Source organism: Meles meles, chromosome 5 (assembly GCF_922984935.1).
Source record: "Meles meles chromosome 5, mMelMel3.1 paternal haplotype, whole genome shotgun sequence".
Lineage (NCBI taxonomy): Eukaryota > Metazoa > Chordata > Mammalia > Carnivora > Mustelidae > Meles > Meles meles.
In genome coordinates, this window is record NC_060070.1 from 138,700,346 (window position 1) to 138,720,377 (window position 20,032).

General features: G+C 39.0%; 1 protein-coding gene across 6 annotated transcripts in view; it reads left to right on the forward strand.

Moving 5' to 3' along the window:
* HIVEP1 (HIVEP zinc finger 1) overlaps positions 1 to 20,032 on the forward strand; it is a 145,131-nt gene that overhangs the window by 64,572 nt on the left and 60,527 nt on the right. For 5 of the 6 annotated variants that reach the window (XM_046005090.1, XM_046005088.1, XM_046005087.1 and 2 more), the window contains exon 3: positions 12,506 to 12,559. The exons of the other annotated variant lie outside the window; for it this stretch is intronic. In XM_046005090.1, coding sequence (XP_045861046.1) covers positions 12,506 to 12,559 — 54 coding nt within the window. The remainder of the gene's footprint in view (positions 1 to 12,505; positions 12,560 to 20,032) is intronic. 6 annotated transcript variants of the gene reach the window in all.

Below are 20,032 nucleotides of genomic sequence, written 5' to 3' on the forward strand. Positions count from 1 at the left end.
TATCTTTCTTATGTGGACCCTCTTCCTTACGGGTGGCTGCAGACACCAGCGGCACATACACACACGCGCACACACACACACACACACACACACATACACACACACACACACACAAACTGGTTTATACATTTGGACACAAATGGAAATATACGATATACATTGTTTTACCTCTTGGGTTTTGTTTTTGTCTTTCTAACTTTGCTTTCTCATCGTTAAGTTCTTATCTTCCCCCGCCATACGCAAAGGAGTTAAAAACACCAGGTAGCGTATTCCCAGAAATTGTTTTGTTTTCTTTTTGGTATCTTTTTTGGCCTTGGTATATACAAACCTGACTGCTAGTGGTAGTTCAGAAATGATTTAATTTCCTCTTGGTTCTGATTATTTCTGGGGGCAGTGACCTTTATTGAATGCCCCAGGGTGCTGGGCCTGTAGAAACTTTGCCTTTTTACTTAACACTGTTATAGAGCATTTCTTGCTTATGATTATCATTTGAAGTATAGTGCTGTAACACTACATTAATAATACTTCAGTGATCTTCTAGTTTTTTAGAAAACATCGGGCTTCTTTTGTTTCTTTTTAATCTTTTAAATATGGAAATTTTACTTATTTATTTTTAAAGATTTTATTTATTTGTGAGAGTGTGAGAGATAGCATAAGCAGGGGAAGGGGCAGAGGGAGAGGGAGAAGCACACTCTCCATTGAGCAGGGAGCCTGACAGAGGGCTCAGTCCTGGGACCCTGAGATCACGACCGGAGCCGAAAGCAGACACTTAACCGACTGACCCACCCAGGTGCCACAGTGTCAACATTTTTTGAGTGAATAATGTGTTTCTGGCCAAATAGTCACATACTAATTTCTCTGTCTCTCCTTTTCACAAGAAAATAAAAGACAAAATCAGATAAAATTGCTTTAAATACAGCCATGACAGGTGGCCATACTGATGCATTAGATGACCAGTGTGTTGTGTCTGCTAAATTTGTGGTAGGGCTACAAGTGGAAAAAAGTTCTTGTTTCTTTTTTCAATAGAATACAGTTAACTACTTAATGTCATACAGAGAGAAGCCTTTTCAGAGTCTCTTCAGTATGGCATACCTGTTTTGGAGTCTTTCTATAGAGTTGAATCTTGCTGAAGGGATGCTGGATATCAACCACTAGACCAGGGCTTGAATCACTGCAGCCATAACATCCAGACTCATGAGTGGGACCTCCCTGGGCAGAGGGGCCAACACAATGGTGAGAATTCCAGTGACAGGTAGTTGGGAAGACCACATGGCACAGGTCTTCGGCAGGTATATAGTAGAAAACTGAAATATCCAAGTATTCCTTACCCCAGACCGACATTTCGTCCAGTCAGAATTCTAGAAGAAATGTAGTTGTACTTCTTTGTCCAGTCTTATGAGTCTCTAAATATTCTTCCCTCTACCCAAAAGGGGGTTTGGGCAGTTATTTCTAATATTGATTTCCTTCTTCCCTCACGTTTCTAATCTTCATCCTTCCTCCGACCCTTTTCCCCACTTCTTAGAGCATATCGATTGATTTGTATCTGCAGTAACTGGAGATCACTGGATGGAACCAGTGGAACCAGAAATCTGAACTATCAAATGTCATTTACTCCAGCTCAGAGTGGAGTTACCACAGTTCCGGGCATACTGTGAGCATTAACTGTTTCCTGTTGAGGAAAAGAGTGGTGTGTGGCCTTCCAGTGAGGGGTAAGGAGGCTGTCCCAAGGAGAGCCCCCAGGCACATAGAAGGTGGGCAGCCTGCCTTCCCTCAGACACAGCTCACTATGCTCGTTTCTGTTCCTAGATCATAGCAACACCCTGCGTTTAAGTCCTTCATTTTGTTTTGTTTTGTTTGTTTGTTTCTTTCTTTCTTTCTTAAATAAGAAGCCTTTAAAAAATTACAGGGAAAACTGTGTGTTATTTGCTGACTAGAGGTGAGGCAGCTGGCCAGAAGAGTTCTCTTCAGACTCTGGAATCCTCACCTCTTGGGTCTCTCTCAACCATCTCTACAATTACAGGCTTACCCCTGAATTGGTGTGTGTGGGGTGTGTGTGTGTGTGTGTGTGTGTGTGTGTGTGTCTGCGTGCATGGGGATGCACACACATGTGTGAATCCATTACTGGGCTAGTAACTCAAGTTCAGTGGAACCTGGCATTTAGCCTCTCAGGATGAGAACGCTCTGTCTTCCTAATCCTTTCTCTCCCCATCATAGTTACCATGACTACCTGCTCCCATTCACAGCGTTAGAAATCATCAAGTGGGAAGAGGAAACCGGTGTTGTCATACTCTAATAATAATATCTGAACCAAAATGGGCCACGTATTTTAATGTGATTGTTAGAAAACTGTCTTGATCCATGTCAATTTTTAGCATCTTTACACAGGAGCTTATTAGGTTTAAAGAGTTTTTGTATTTTCAAGCATACATTTTTCAGCTGAAGATTTATTTTCTAGTTTAGGGCTCATGTTGGTAATAAATATTCGATCTATCTGTGATGTAATGCTTGTTAAGAACGTCTGGCTTGACTTGCATGTTAGCAGTGTACTTGAATTGGACATCCATGGCCATGGAGCGTACCCGGAGCTCTCCCTTCCTTATCTTCCTGGTGTCCATCCACCAACAGCAGCCCCTGTGATAAGACAGATGCTGTTGCTGTCCCTGTCCCTGTTATTTGATAAAAAGTGGCTCCAAGGAGCCAGCTGATAAGACTTTCCCCCTAATTCCTCCGGTTTTACACAATTTTGAATCTTGACCTGATAATATCTGTAATTTAGAGAACATTGATTTACAGGTTTGTCTGCCCATTAGAAGCACCTGGGAAACTTCTAGTGCTGATTTGATTGATAGGGGCTGCAGCCTTCCTACCCAGATTTTTAAAGGGCTGCAGTAATAAAGGAGCCACAAGCTGGAGTTTGGGTCTCTTTGGTGACTTAGAAATGAGCTAGGAGGCTGGCATCAGGGACTCCACCTTGGTCCACATTGCTGTGGCAGCCACCCGAAGAAGGAGCTTTTCATCAAACTTGACCTTCTTGGTTGGACTTCTCATGGGTTCTGAAACCCTGTGAGGTTTAAGAAAGAGACTTTGGGAGTTTGCTTTGCTTTTTACTTCTTGAGAAATGTATACTCAACTCTGAAAACCGGAGGACTTCCTAGCCCCCTCTAGGAGTAATAAGTTATAATTACCCCACTGTTCAGAGCTTATTTTGCACACAGAGTCCTAACATAGTTCCCAGCTCTGCTGATGAAGACTAAGGAACTCTGCAAAGTGGAACCGATGATATGTTATTAAGGACAAAAAAGTAATTTAAAAGCCTTACCTGGCTCAGTGGGAACATATTCACTGTGTGTATACATTTTGTTATTTCCATGGTGAGTTGATATCCAGACGATCCTCTTATGGAAGAAACATTGCGTTTAGTTGATCCATATCTTTTCAAAAGTGTGATGGAGCTTTTACTTTTCTCTCTGAACTATTTTCCTCAGGGTCACAATGGAAACCTGCTTTCTGAGAATGGTAAAGGAACAGTTTTGCAAACTCTATAAAGGTATACATTTATGGGGCACCTGGGTGGCTCAGTGGGTTAAGCCGCTGCCTTCGGCTCAGGTCATGATCCCAGGGTCCTGGGATCGAGTCCCGCATCGGGCTCTCTGCTCAGCGAGCAATCAGTCGCTGGATGTGCTGGCAAGGCCCTGCAGCCATGTTGCTCAAGGCCCAAGTTGCCTCCTTCTGGATGGAGGACTTGGGGTGCATCAGGAGCCTGCTTCCTCCTCTCTCTCTGCCTGCCTCTCTGCCTACTTGTGATCTTTCTCTCTGCCAAATAAATGGATAAAATCTTAAAAAAAAAAAATAAAATCACTTAAAAAAAAAGGTATACATTTATGTATACGTTAAAGTATAACAGGGCTAGGCATTTCACAGTTGGAGTTGTCTTATGGTAGATTTTGTTCCTAATCTTTGCTCTTCCATGACTTATTACCATACTAGATGAACAGATTGTTCATGTCCAGTTAGCCTTTCTCTCTGCCCTACTTTACGTGTGGCCAAACTCTGGATCTTTTTTCAAACCCATGAACCTCGTTTCAGAAACCCATCACAACCAGCCAGATTTGCTGGCCTCAGGCTCTCAGCCTCTGTTCTCTGCCTCTCTGATCTTCTGACATCTCGTTGTTCAGCTCTTTCCTCGCCATTGCCCGCCAAGCCACTACCCATCCTGTGTATTTGGCTGATCAGATGCCCCATCCTGTAGTATCTTCATCTCACTGAACTCTTTTTCCTTCTCTCTGGAGAGTCCACATTTGGCATTCGTTCTCCATGTCTTCATCCAGGTTGCCAGGCTTTGTTAGGATGAATAGCACTTGGGAGCTGTGCAATACCCAAGGGTTTCCACTTCACAGACACCCAGTCGCGGTTCATCGGTGCTTTTACATGTCCCTAAAATCGGTCAGCTCTTCCGTTCTCATCAGTAATTTGTCTCACTTTAGCCAGTCTTGAAGACCCCTTATAGAAACACTGTGCTTCTTTTCCTTTGTAGACAGTCATGCCTCTTATCTCAATAAAATTGAGGCAGTTGGATATGCATTCCCTCAAACTCATCCTTCCCACCAGTGGACTTTTCACCCGACTTACTGTCTCTGAAAAGCACAACGAACAACCTTCCCTTGACCCTGTGTTTCTCAGTGGCTCCCCAGTTCCCTCTCTTCTACTCTGTTCTCTCCTCTACCTTCCGTGCCATCGCTGTCGCAGCCCTCTGCCCTCCAGCCTCCCCCTCCCACTGGGCGCTTTGCAAAGCATCACTCGGACCTCCTAATGGCTCAATCCAGTGGAAGTTTTTTCAGTCTCTACGGAGTGCATCATCTACAGATTTGATAGTGAAACACTGTTCTGGTGACCTCTGGGACCAAAGTTATTTCTAGGGCTCCTCATTTTTTTCAGCCATTCCTTTTTGTTCCCCTTTACCTCATTCTTGGGTTTCCTTTACTCTACCTCCTCCTGAACAGTTGGGGCTGCCTCTCATCCCCCTCGTGGTTCTTAACTGGACGGAAGGCAGCTCATTAAAACTTCTTGTCAAATCTCTTAGCATCTGTATAATGTGGGGCCACCATTTCTGTAGTTATTGGTTCAGTAGGCCCCCTCCTTCCAGAAACCTAAAATACTATGGTTTTATAATATTCTGTCATACGGAGGTATCATAATTTACTTATTTCTCAAGAATTCACTCAGCAGATATTTACTGAACACCTACTTTTGCCAGATCCTGTAAATGATTTAGTTTAGTTTTTTTTTTTTCCCCTAGTATGAAAAGCACTGTGATGAATGGCCTTTGCCCCACTCCTTCTATGGTCTCAGTCTAGATTTACAGTATTTTAATCACTGTATTAAGGATGAGCTGGTTTCTAAAGATCCTAATACCTGTAGCCCATACACTTCATAGACTAGTTACATTTTTGCTTCCGCCAACACCATGGTATGGTTTTAACTGCTAGGTATGTAGGAAGGTAGTTTGCAATCCCCGTATCCTGAGACCCGCACTCTCCAGGTTTGCTCCCAAACTGCTCTGAGCTCCTGACACACTGCCTGGTTTTCTTCTTCGCCTTTCCAGCCTCCTCCTGCTCTCCAACCTGAATGTCCTCCTCTTCTCTCCGCGGTGGGATCGCTCGTCTTCTGTTTGTGTTCAGCTTGTATATCTCTTCCATGGACGTGTTTCAGAAATCTTCTATTGCCAGAACAGCCACGCTTCCCCGTTCCGTGTTCCCCAGGCCCCCCTAGCTAGAGTCACACCGGCACAGCATGTGCAAGAACTGCTAGTTTACCCCTGAAGGTTCCTGCACATGGGGTCACTCAGCTTTGTGTATCCTCACACTAGCACATGGGAGCTAATACATATATTCCCAACTGAATGAACCCCGTGCATTAATGTTTTAGAAATGATCCCAGAAAACCTCGCGGTAATGAATGCTGCTCTGGGGGTGAGAGCACCGTGCTAGGGTGCAGATCAGAGGTGGGGGACTGGGTCCAGGAAGGCTTCTTCAAGGAAGTGATAATGTGATTCGTGGCCAATTTCTTTGTTCTGGAGTGTTCGTTAGAATAATACTTGGTTAATATGGGGAAGTCTATCCTATTTCTATTTATTGTTGAGGATTTTTTGTTTTTGTTTTGTTTTGTTCTTACTACACTAATAGTAGATGTGATTTAGGGGCGCCTGGGTGGCTCAGTTGGTTAAGTGTCTGCCTTCGGCTCAGGTCCTGATCTCAAGGTCTTGGGATTGAATCCTGCATCAGGTTCCCTGCTCAGTGGGGAGTCTGCTTCTCCTTCTCCCTCTGCCTCTGCCTGTGCACACACTCTCTCTCTCTCTGTCAAATAAATAAATAAAATCCACAAAAAAGAGATGTGATTTAATCAAGTACATTCTGCACATTTTTAAAATTTCCTTTTTCCTCTTCCCTTGTCCTTTTGCTGTTACAAATTAGAACAACATACTTCCTAATATTGAAATAGTTTTGCATACTTATTTTATACCCTTCTTGGATGTGGCTTTCCAAACTTTGAATACACATCTTTTGAGAAATTTTTTATTACTATTTTTTAAGTAATATCTATGCCCAGTGTGGGGCTTGGAACTCACGTCTCTACTGACTGAGCCAGCCAGCCACCCCTGTACTTCTTGATATAGGTTGTTAAATCAGTGTTCACACATGCATGCGGCTAGCCTGTGGTATTGACTTTTCTGCCCCTTTGGTTGCATTTTGATATCAGGGTCATGTCAGCTTTATAAGATGACTTAGAACAGCTTTTGTGTTATCCTATGTTCTAAAATGCTTTGCTCTTCAGAATCAGAAGAAATTTGAGAACAAAACCATCTATGCCTAGAACCTTTGAAGAAGGTAATTCTAGGGGTGCCTGGGTAGTTCATTCAGTCGGTTTAGCATCTGATTCTTGATTTCGGCTCAGGTCATGATCTCAAGATTGTGAGATCGAGCCCTACATTGGGTACTGTGCTGAGTGTGGAACCTGGTTGGGATTCCCCCCTCCCACTTCCCCTGATTCCTCTCTCTCTTTCTATCTCTCTAAATACATACATACATACATACATACATACATACAAGGTAATTCTGTGTTACTCTCTGATAACTGTCTTAATTTCATCCATGGTTGTTACTCCAGTGGTGTTTTCCTCTTCCCGGATCAAGTTGAGTAATTTTGCTTTCTGGAACTTTTTACTAGTTAATCAGAATTTTCAAATTCATTAGCACAGAGTTGAGCCTGATTTTTTTTCCCCCTATTTACTTCAGGCAGTATTTTCTAATTTTGAAATATTACTAGTCTGGATTTTCATTTTCAGCATTACTGTACAGTGTCATCTGCCTGGAAGACAGAGGTCCAGAGGTACGAAGATGTATGGCACATAAACGTAGGCTTACTTAGCTGAGTTGGTAGTGAACACTGGGATAATTTTCATTTAAAAGAGCACGTATAAATGGTTATGGGTATCGGGTGCGTTTTTAACATTACGTCATTGTCATATATTTAGTTTGACCAAAATAGCTCTAGCAGCAAACAGTAAGAGTAGGGAGCTTGTACTGATGGGTAATGAGGGGACGTAGGAGTTATGCTTATTTAGTAGTAAAAATAGTACAGTCACATATGGTGATCCTTTTTCAATCAGATGGTATCTCTTTCAGTAAATAGAGGTGCCTTTTACAGTTCATTAGGATCTATTTCATACAATTTTACTATTAGCCTTTTGGCTTTGTGCTATTAGGGCCCAGCGAAGAGGGAGAGTATGGTGTTAGAGCCAGGGTTACAGGTGCCGATCCAAAAAGCAGGACAAGCTAGTAAAATTAAGGTAGAAATCACTTGTCATTGACCGAATGGAGTAATAAATAGTTGATTCAAGTGTTTTCAGGGTACCCATATGGCTTCGCACATGCTGAAATAATTTGTAATGTTAAAGAGGATAAAATGCTGGGTTCTTAAGTGGAACCACCCAATGCCAGTTTTAAATCTGTGTACAGGTATGCCTTCTCCCTTTCAGAGTGCACCAGTGCTTCCGTGTCTCAGCGCGCTATTGTCAGCATTGATCGAATCAGTAAGTCATGCTGTCGTTAGTGACCGGTGACCATGAGCTGTGTCGCTACAGAGACCCACGGTTCCACATGCAAGGTTTCGTGGTGGCACAGAGAAGGGAGCAACAGGCTTGTGAGTGAGGGTGTTTAAAGAAGGTTTCCTGGAGGGAGGTGAATCTTGAAAGGATGCCACCAGGAGAAGGGACAGGAGAAGGGATCTGAGGGAGCCTGCAGTAGGTGCCACTGAAGCAGGAAAGAAAGCTGGAGTGGGAATGGGAAGAAGGTGGAGGGGGACCTCGTTAGCCACACAGTGGAATTCAGACTTCGTGTTTACCTTGAAATTGACATTCAAATGATCACTGAAAGGATCACAGTATACTGTGAGCCCCTGTAGGAAAGCCATTCTGTTTTGTTTTGTTTTGTTTTCCTGTCTCTAGTTCCTCCTATTGTACCTGACACAGGGTAGACATTCAGCATGGTAAAAACACAGCTTTGGTTGAATCAAATCCTAAGGACCCTGTGGGTTGGTCCCCAGAGCTGTGCTGTCTTACAGGCATGCTGAGGCTCTTGAGTGGTGCTGAGGGAGGCCCCCACACTTCGCCATAGGATAGACATGGCCAGACTCAACCATGAACCTGTCTTTGAAGAGTGCTTTATGGTTATAAATGATTTGTTTTTAATCATTCCCTCTTCTTCCCAGAGTCCTAAAAGAAAGTTTGTTTCTAAGGCTCTAGAACTTGTTTTTTGTTTGTTTTTTTTTTTCTATTTTTGCTCAATGGTTTTAGGTTACATTTCGTAAAGAAAGAGATTTTTTTTTCTTTAATTATTTATGAGGATGACAGAAACAATATTTTTGTATCATTTTCTTGTACAACCAAAAGTATTTATTTATTTATTTTTTACAAACAAAAGTTTTAAAATATGTAAGCTCTTATACAAGATCGTTTGTAGCCTTTGCCATTAACAAACAGTTTCTGTGCTTTATTGGAGAAGGAAATCTATAAAAAGTTGTAAATGTTAAATAGTTGCAGAACCAAAATATGACGTACACGATTAGTACGGCCACCCCTCTCCTGGCCTGTTACTCTTTCAGCCACAGGCCCCTCTGGAACTTAGAAAAGATTATGGATCTATTCGTGTTGCCTTTTCCAGGTGACAGTTCCTCAGAGTACATTTAGTGAAAGTTGAATTAATTAGAATTGCATCTTAAATATAGTAAGAACTCATTACATAAGAACGCGCTCCTCACTTTGCATTTACCAACACGGTGTGGGTCTGTTTTTATCCTTAAACAATAGCAACAGAGAAACTACAATTTATTTCTGAACGTGTAGTTTTCTGTGAGATTGTTAACTCAGATAACAGTGACACAGAGATGGCTCCAAATCGGAGATCCCATTCTCAACAACACCCTAGCCCCCCAAGTCAAGGCTTACAATCATGAGATCATATATTATTGCCGGGAAGTGTTAGCCTTGCTAAAATTTTGGAAAAGGGTAAAAAAATAAAAGGTAAAAAAGATGTGTAGGGAACTGCTGCTTCTATCTGGTTCAGGATCCTGCAGTGGGCTGTGAAATCAATGTAGCTGGCTGGGCGAGGCATCATTTTTCATTTTTAATAGGAAAAGATAGAGGATGGAGTGTGGGTAAGTTTGTTTCTGAATTATGTATACACATAATAGTGTGCATGTACAGTTGTTGGGGGTGTAAAAATATATTTATTGCTCTGAGTCATAGTGCAAAAAATGATAAATGTTGCTTTAAGTATCAGTAAATTACCTTGTCTGAACCAAGTAAGTATGTACAAGGTATGGCCACTTTCTCTGTGATTTTGAGGTGTCTCTGAAACATCCTGTTTTACCAGGAGAATCATAAAGCATAGGTTAAATATAAACAGGACTTCTTTCTAAAAATCGAAGCAAACGCTTTGAAAATTGGCCATTAGAAGCCCTCTACATGAAAATTGTATTTACCTATTGAACTGGAGCCTTAGGTAAAAGCATTTAAGTAGGTGCTTATCCCTAACATAGTAGGTGTCCTACATCTGCTGATTTAGGCACTGTTCCTGTGAAGAGAAAAAGGCAACTCGATTGAAAATGTAACAACAAAGAGTAGTGTTTTGTGATCACATGTAAATTGAGGTCATTTCGGTAAGAATTTGTTAGGTTACGGTGTGAACAGCAGGTGACCAAACCTCCCTATACTGAATAGCAGCTGTTCTTTAAATATGTGTTAGATCATGAGTTTTTGTTGCTTTGAGCCACAGTCAATTCTATTAATAAACAGTTGTTTTATTGTAAAATGCCAAATTATGTGTGCGTAAACTCTTAAACACAGTCATTACTGCTGTGAATATATAGACTATAGACGTGTATATTATTTATGGTTCTTGAGTTTGGAGGTACTGCTGGCACAGAACTAACAGTGTTTTTGCCTTTTTATGTTTCTCAAGGACTGTGTATTTAAATTACATGATTTGTGTCTTTATATTTTTGAAGGTCTGCAGTGTACTTAGTATATATATATATTTTTTAAGTGGCCCTTGCCCTTTTGTTATTTATATGAACATAGATTTCATCCTTGCATTTGGTATTTTTCTCTTTGAAGGAAAATTGCTGTGGAGGCAGGATCCACTTCCTACATTTAATAAGAGGTTTCTGTTTGTTTGGGCATTTAAGGGCGGTTTCCAAATTTACCTGTCATTTCATGAGAAATAATTAGAATTTATACATAAGAAAAATTGTATTATTTCTACGGGTTACCTCTACTCCTCGTACGTCTCATTCTGGATCCGACAATTGGCAGCAAAGAAATAGGACATTGCTGTGGGGGTACCTTTGTCACGATAAAAATTTAGTTATTTTTGATCAGTGCTGATAGTCAGTGTCAAATATTTCAAACTAGCTTGTCTCCTTTATTCTGCTGCTCCCACTCTGCCTTTATTTTGTAGGCTGGGTGGATCAATAAGCAATTAAAAGAAGTTTGGTCAGTAAATTGGAGGTTCTCTGAGTTCCTGGCTTTCCCCACAAGCTAGATGGGAGAAGCAGCAGGTGGACCAGAGTTCAGGGGACCTGTGGTGGGATCTGCGTCTTTTATTTGTTTGGAAAAGATGCATTTCGGAGGCTCATCTGTGGCCAGTGGTCGTAGGGGCAGCATGGGAGACCATTCTAGGGACGGTAGTGGAGGCCCGAAGGCATAAATGACAGAAGTACCAATATTTTTTTTTTTTTAAAGATTTTTATTTATTTATTTGACAGAGAGAGATCACAAGTAGGCAGAGAGGCAAGCAGAGAGAGTGAGAGGGAAGCAGGCTCCCTGCCGAGCAGAGAGCCCGATGCGGGACTCGATCCCAGGACCCTGAGATCATGACCTGAGCCGAAGGCAGTGGCCTAAACCACTGAGCCACCCAGGCGCCCCCAGAAGTACCAATATTTTGAAAGCTTTTAAGTGATACTTCTATGAACTAACTATAATAATACATAATTATTGGTTGTGTATTCATTTCAGTACAGAATAGTTCCCCTGGAATTTTGTGGCTTCTCCCATGATCACGAGCACTTCGACTACCCTGTGTTAAACTTGAAACTGGTTATTGTCATAATCATCAAATAAGTACATCCTTATAAAATGTAAAAAATAAAATTAATTGTTAACCAAGGTAGAACACGTGCTTTTTTGCAAAATTCAGTGCTGCTCAGAGCCTCAGATCCAAGACCTGTCAGCTCAGGGCCCGCACGTGCCTCCTGCTCCTGTCCGCTCCTGGGGCAGCGTCCCAGGGCCTTGTTAGGCGTTACTTCTGGGTTACACCTGCTCCTTCAAAACTAACAGTTCTGTGGTCATTACTTTGATACAGGATCTCTTTAATGCAGTATGCTACCCTCCCCCTTCATAAATGACTGTCCTGTGACCAAGGCTTGGCAAGACAGGTGGCTATTAATTAAAGCTACTCTTCAGCTCCTCATTTCATTTATTTCCTGGTTCTTCCATGTTTGGCCTAGGTCTCAGGCCATCTACGAACTTGGATTAGACTTGTTTCTAAGCTAGGGGGCGTTTGTTCTATCTCTCTAATAAAATCCTTTTGGGCATTTGTATATCTTCAATAAGGAAAGTTTTATTTTTAGGTGCTTTTCTTAGGCACCTAGACATTTTTTTAACTATAGTTCAGTATTTGAAATGCACTCATTATTTGCATTATGGAAACATTAATTAATTGGAAGTGGTCCTTGTGACCAAGACATGATTGAAGGGAGAAATTCAGTTTGAAAATAAAGGGAATATATCATTATTTTGACAGTTTAAGTGTATTTATTTCACAAATAATTCATTCAATAAGTATTTATTACTATATATCAGACACCATGTATAAGTAGTATGTTTGTTTTTCTGTATTTTTATTTGTATATGATGAATTGATTTGTAAAATTTCTTTCTTTTTCTTAGACAAAATTGAAGAAGCACAAAAAGAACTTAATGGGGCAGAAGTGTCAAAAAAAGGTAAATTGAACTCAATCGCGTACAGACTGTATTCTTAAGTGATTCCTATATAGCTACCTTATAATCACAGCCTTACTAAATGTAAACATATCACAAAATTAAAAATCACCTTAGACTAATTGAAGTCTAGCAATATATGGGCTCTGCTTTATGATATGCTTTAGCTACGTGTTTATACATTGCTGGCGGGATTGTGAAAGATTGTTGCAGGTCTTTCGAAAGTCCTGTTTATGAGACCATCCCATAGCAATAAAAGTACAAATACACTGACTAATGATGGCTGTTTACATATATATGTGCCTATGTGTGTTCTTTTGATGCAGTATTTTTTCGTAAGGACAGAAGCCCGAGACAAATAAAATAATATGAATGCTAGTCAGTGAGAAAATAGTTGAATAAATAATAATAATACACTCATATTTGGGGATATATTATATGCTTTTTAAAGAAATGTTAATTATTTCAATTGATGGTGATGATTTATTGCTGAATGAGGAAAGTGAAACTGCACTGTAGCTTGTAAAAATCTCAATATTTTTGTTCAGTCAAATGACGAAGGCATACACGTGAACACAAACGTATTTACACACCTACTTATACATATGATTATACAGGTTTGGACAAAGTTTGCAAGGACTATGCACAAATGTATTTATAATAGTGGAAGAAGGGGCTGAGGAAGATTAACTTTCATTTATATGGCTTTCTGTTTTTTTTTATTATAATGTTTATTTTGTATAAAAAATAAAGAGTTTAAATGCAAAAATTGATTGGCATCATAGCACACTGGTTACTTTTCCAGGTGGCAGGAAAAAATACATTCAGTATAAAACAGCCAGTGCACAGGGGAAGACAGTGTGAAGTGGATAGTGTTCTAACCCTATATGTTAATGAGAAAAATTGATTAAAAGGGCATAATTAAAGCTCCCTTTATAGCATTTATATTTCATGATTTATTATTTCTTTGTCCTTCTATCATCTAATGAAAGTGGAATATTTTGACAGAGTAATTTAGCCATGTAGGACTCCAACTGAAAGTCTTTTTTTTTTTTTTTTTAATCTAGTTAGGTTTGTAGCTAGGTGTCTTTAGTAGAAATATTTCTGGCCATCCACGTTCTCCATCCCTTCAACCAACCTATGCACCTTCAGGATGGTTTGGGGTTGGTCTGAATAATTAGGTTGTGTTATGCAATGGCACCGAAGTGTTTCCCTGTTTCCTTTCCCCAACCCCCCTCTTCCACGCAATCTGGAAGGTCCTTAACAAATAGGCACTTTTAATGACATTCTTGCAGAAAAGTCTAGAAAGAAGAGAGTTGTTCTTTCTAGTGGTTGACTGAAGCTCCCTTCCTCCATCGCTGTAGACATAAAGCATTTGGATGAGCAGGCTAGGCTGTAAGAGATCGTTTACGTCTAGTAATGGGTTAGAGCTGCTTCAAGTAGAAAAATAAATGTGTGCCTGTTTTCCTTGTCCTTCTTTCTTACTCCAGTCGCAGAGTTTTGAGAAGAGTGAACTAAATGCCTGATAGGAAGGAGGAAATGGAACAAAGGTTCTAGAAAAAGAAATTGAATAATGAGATTCAGAGTAATCTAGTGGCTACATTTATTTAAGACCTACAGTGAATACCAAGTGAGCGTTGTTCTGTGCAATTCACTGCCTAGAATTACTACTTGGCTTCCATTTTTACGTACACATTCTGGGCAAGTTAAAAATAAAATAGCTTTTCCCTCAAATATAATTAAGGAATAATATCAGTTTGTCTTTAACAATATGAGATGAAATCTTTGAGTAATAAAAGTTTTGAGATTTCTCAAGTCTTTGGTTGCTGAGCTGCCTATGTTATTCAAGGAAATTCATTTCTGGGGCACCTGGGTGGCTCAGTGGGTTAAGCCTCTGCCTTCGGCTCGGGTCATGATCTCAAGGTTCTGAGATCCAGCCCCGCTTTGGGCTCTGTGTTCAGCGGGGAGCCTGCTTCTGCCTCTCTCTGCCTGCCTCTCTGCCTACTTGTGATCTCTCTCTCTGTCAAATAAATAAAATCTTCAAATATATATATATATATATATATGGAAATTCATTTCTTCCTTCAAATAATGTTCTTTAAAAATTTGCTGTTTCTTATTTTTATTAAGACGAGCCATCTAGGACAGGTCACTTTTCACTGTTTTTTCAAGGTGCTTTTGTTTTTTTCCCCCTGCAAGTCTGACTTTTTCTTCTGCATCTGGTTATTTTTCTACAGCGCTCATGGTTCTAAAGCTTTGCTTCCATAGAAGACAGTGTGGTCCTTAACTTATCTATGGACCTTTCTCCCCTTTCCTTTATTTTTACCATTAGGACAGGTAACTAATTTATCTTCAGAAGCATCTACGTTAATGACAAACCCTCACAAAAAACATTTTAAAAAAGTAAACCTTGATCTTTGATAGATCCTTATTGTTTTCTAACATTTTAAGAAAGGATTAATCTGTTTAATATGGTGGCAGAGAAAGTGACTTGGCCCATTACACACGAATAAAATAAAGAAGGACACAAAATTATGTTAATGTATTTCTTTTATTCTTTCTGCTAATGAATGAAAATTAGATGGCTTTGATTTATTTTGATTTTAATGGGCTTAGGGATAAAGAGAACATGTAGCATTCATATAATTCTCTATAATGTCATCATATTCTTCCTTACAGTGCTCTTTAGTTGTTCCTAGCATCTGTTGTATTGACACTATTCCCCACATTATTGCACGGGATTTAAATGAAAAATAAATAGTGAATGTCGCAGATGTGGGAATGGAGTATGTTATAAATTAAACTGGGGAGAAATAAATCAGTTTCTCAGGAGAGCTTTCATGTGCTTTCTTTGTAAGTTTTAGTTTTAATAGTTTAAAATTTTTATATAATATTTGATACCTGCAAGCTAGTGCATGTAACATATTATATAGTATCAGAATAACCTGGTGTCTTTAATCCCGCTGCCCATGGAAGTAAGAGCCGGCGCGTTGTCAAGGCTGTCGCATCAGCCTGAGTGCTGGGCTGTTCCATCCCACCGTCTGCTCTGTTGAGGTGTTCACCGTCCTCGACTTTGTGTTCATCGTGTTAACGCTTGGTGAAAATAATTATACTTTTTAGTTTTGCCCGAGTTTGGGCATTAAAAATAATCTTGTATAATTTTAACAGCGTGTTCACTTGACATTGTTTCTAAAATGTATATATGTTGTTGAATGTAGCTCTTTCTTTTCCTCTCTGTAATAATACTTTATTGTGTGAGACAACGTGTGCCTCCATTCTCCTGTTGATGGATTTGAGTTATTTCTACCTCCTTGCGGCTGTGAAGATTCTCGTATCCTAGTGCACAGCTGTGAGTTTTCCGGGGCATATAATGGGGAGCATAAGGGTGTCTAAGAGTTCATTTTGTGTTTGGAATTGTCACCCCTTTTATTTTTTTCTAGTTGGATGGGTAAAAAACAGTATTTTGTCCTGCTCTCATTCATTTTTCCCTAATTAGTCGTAATATTAAACATGCCTTCATTTGTATTCTACCTTCTTGAAATGCTTAGGAGTATCTCATGCATTTTAAAACTCTTTGGGTTTTTTTTTTTCCTTAATATATCTTGGGTAACGGTCCTTTATTCATGTTATGTGCTTTAGTTTTGAGCTTAATTTTTTACTTTCTTTAAATTGCTCTTGATTTTAGTATTATCAAACTATTAGGCTTTTTCATTTATGATTAGTATTTTTTTGTTTTGGGGATTTTTAAACTTACTTTGCTTGTCTTATATTCTTCCCTACCACAAGGTCATACATATTTTTTTTCTCTATTTTCTTTTTTTTTTTTTAAAGATTTTATTTATTTATTTGACAGACAGAGATTACAAGTAGGCAGAGAAGCTGGCAGAGAGAGAGGAGGAAACAGGCTCCCCGCTGAGCAGAGAGCCCGATGTGGGGCTCGATCCCAGGGCCCTGGGATCATGACCTGAGCCGAAGGCAGAGGCTTTCTGAGCCACCCAGGCGCCCCTCTCTTATTTTCTTCTTAAAAAAACCTTTCACATTCAGATAAAAAAATCCGTCTGGAGTTGATTCTTTAAAAAAAATATAGTATCAGGGTTCCAGTTTGTGGGGGCTTTGTTTGATTTTTGTGGAGGAGTTGTTTGTTTGTTTTTTGTCCCTGAACATGTATTGAGTGGATTTTTCCTTTACTCTGTGTTTCATACTAATTTTCCTTATATGTATGGGTTTGTTTCTTGGTTCTCTGTTCTGTTCTGTTCTGTTTGTGTATCCATAGGTTAATATCACAGCGTATTAAATACTTCACTTTGTGTTTTAACGTACAGTATAGTAGGGCAAATTCCTGAAGGCAAATTTTGACTATTTCTAGTTTTTTGCTCATCCGTTTACATTTTAGAATCAGCTTCTAAAAGAACCTTTTAGGACCTTGTTTGGGATTACATTGACTTTGGGGCACAGTGACTTTTGTCACAATTTCCAGGCTTTCTAGCTATAAAAATAGCATATTTTTGATATATGTATTTTCTTTATATCTTGTAGTTTTTTTTCCATGTGGCTTTTGTATTTATTTTATTGAATTTATTTGTTGGTACTTTATTATTTTGCTGATTTCATTGATTGTATATGTGAAATTGTTTTCTAGTTCTTGTTGACAAATAAAAATGCAATGATTTTTTTGTATATTTGTCTTGTATCCAGCAACTTGCCTGAATCATTCATTCTGAAAATTTATCTGCAAATACTTTAGATTTTCTTATAAACAGTCATATCAGCTGGAAGCAAAGTTTTGTTTCTTCCTTTTAAAATTATTTTTCCTTTATTTATGTTTCTTGTTTTACCCCGTTGTCTCCAGTAAAATATCAGAAGAATGGTAGTGTTGGCATCCTTGACTTGTTCTTGGTTTTAAAGGGAATGCTTCTAGTATTTCACCATTCAAATGTTTGAAGTCTTTTTATGGGAGGCTGGAGTCAGGTTTTTTAGTTTTGCTTTGTTTTTATAGCTTAAGGAGGTTATTTTTTTAAGTTATTGAAATTTTTAAAAAGAATCATAAGTGGCTGCTTTTTTAATCAAATACTTTTTCTTCATATGTGGAGCTGATCTTCTGGTCTTCTCTCATTCTAGTGTTTAAACTTCACTTACATTCTCTTAATAAAACCAATTTAGTCTTGATGTTTGTCTTTTTAAACACACTGCTAGATTTGATCTTTTAATATTTGTTGAACTCTGTATCCATGTTAAAGAAATAATGGTTTTATTTTCTTATCATTTTCCTTTTCTGATTTGTCTCAAAATTATATTAGCTTAACAGAGGAGATCTGAGAACTGTCCTGCTTCCCATGTGTTTGTTTAATATTAGAATGATAGCTTTACAGGAAGGTCTTGGAATATACTTTGACTTTCAAGAGGGATTGAGGGTAGATTTTTAAGTATCAAATCAGTATATTTAGGTTCTGCTCATATTTTCTTTTTTCCTTTCAATCAGGCAGTAAGTTACATATTTGTTACAGTGTATACATTCTATCAAGTGTTCACGTGTTTTGGCAAAAAGTCATTGGTGGTATTCTCTTAACTCTCTTTCATTGCTACTGGGTTTTTTCATTGTTAATTTTGCTCATTTGTGCTTTTTCTCTCTTGATTAGTCTTGCCAGAGGCTTATCTGTTTCACTTCCTTATTTTACACCAACTTCTGATTTTCTGGATATTGTATTGTCCTTTTAATTTCATTAAGTTTTGCTTTTTATTATTTTTTCCCTCTTTTTCTTTGGGTTTATTCTGTTATCGAGTTTCTTAAAGTTGGAATTTGGGCTAATTTTTTTTTTTTTTTTTCCAAAAGCCCCATATTATTTTCATACTTTATTTTTTCTTCCCTGGTAGCTTTCTTTTTTTTTTCTTGGCAAGACCGAATATTCTTCCATTTTATTTATTTTTTCAGCGTAACAGTATTCATTCTTTTTGCACAACACCCAGTGCTCCATGCAAAACGTGCCCTCCCCATTACCCACCACCTGTTCCCCCAACCTTGGGCTAATTTATTTTAAGCCTTTGTTCTTTCCTGTTTGAATCCTGAAAACTATTAATTACTTTCTGTGAATTGCTTTATTACATTCTACACGATGTCATATTTGTTGTTTTCATTAATTTCTATGCCGGTTTCTTCTTTGACCCTCTTGACAGAATTTCTCCCCCCACAGTGTTGGGGATTTTATTTATGGTTTTGTTAGTGATTTCTCAATTATATTGTGACATTAACTGTTTTTTAAAACCAGTTTGTATTTCTAAAACAACTTGCTCTCTGTTTCTGAACACTGTGTAATCAAAATCCTCAGGGAATGTCCTACAAAAATGCTCCTAAGTTTTATGCTAGAAATTCAAAATTCAGCACTTTCTAAATTTACCTTGTTACAAAGACTAAATAGCTGAAGTTGAAAGATGTCAAAGAACATTACCCCCGGAGAGTGGAAGCAGCAAGTAGCATGAGGAGGGTTCAAGTCCTTGTCTTGGACTGTGCCGTTCTAACATTATCCTGCATCATAACTGGATGAGAGCTGTGGTCCAGTGGCGGTGAATCTGTGATAGTCCTCTTCTAAATTATCCTTTGGGTGATGAGGTTATGTTAGCAGTCACCTCCTTTAAAAAACACTGTGATAATTCAGGAAAAATAGGACTCAGACAGTTGAGTCTAGAAAAAGGTAGAGATTGTAGGTCAGCTTGCATGGGATTTTTTTCACAGTAATTCACAGCAAAATCCTGAAATCGCCCCCATAATGACAGTAATTTCCTTCAGCAGCAGTGGTATCACTCTGACTTTTCAAACTCCAACCACCAGAAAGTTTATTTAAAAAAACAAACAAACAATAATTTCTGTTAATCATCTGTTTTACTGTGGATAGTAATGAGGCCGTAAGCATGTCTGTGTGGGTTGTGTGGCTGAAGAAACACAGCAAGGGGTCTATACTGCTGCAGTAGCTAGCAGGTTTAGACTTTCTCCAAGGAGGCTCTTGACAAGTAGGATTTCTGTTAACATAGGCATAATTTATGCCCAGGAACTACCCTCCTGTTATGTGGGGAAGCTGGAGGGAAGTTAGGTGTCTGTGTAAAACTAGGCTGCGTAATTCTGAAGTGCGAGTGACAGACTAATGAGCAGAAAACTAGACTGTGGAATTCTGATTAGTGTGTGAATAAGAAACCTAGAGTTTGCTCACCTACTTTCCTACAAGTTTTTTTTTAAGCTTCTTATAATAGGAGTAAGTTCGCCAGCAGTGCAAAAAATTCTCCCCTGTTTTTTCTGTTTTAAATACCACACATGCTGTTTTTTTAAAAAAAAATGAAGGCTGGTTTTTGATCATATTTTATGTTAATAAGGTTATGCTTGAATGCTAATGAATTCTCTTCCTTAAGAATTCTGCTAAGTACACTTAGGAAAATATAAAGGTTTCTTCTTAGATTTGGGGCGATGAAGTGGTTCCTGAGTAAGACTAA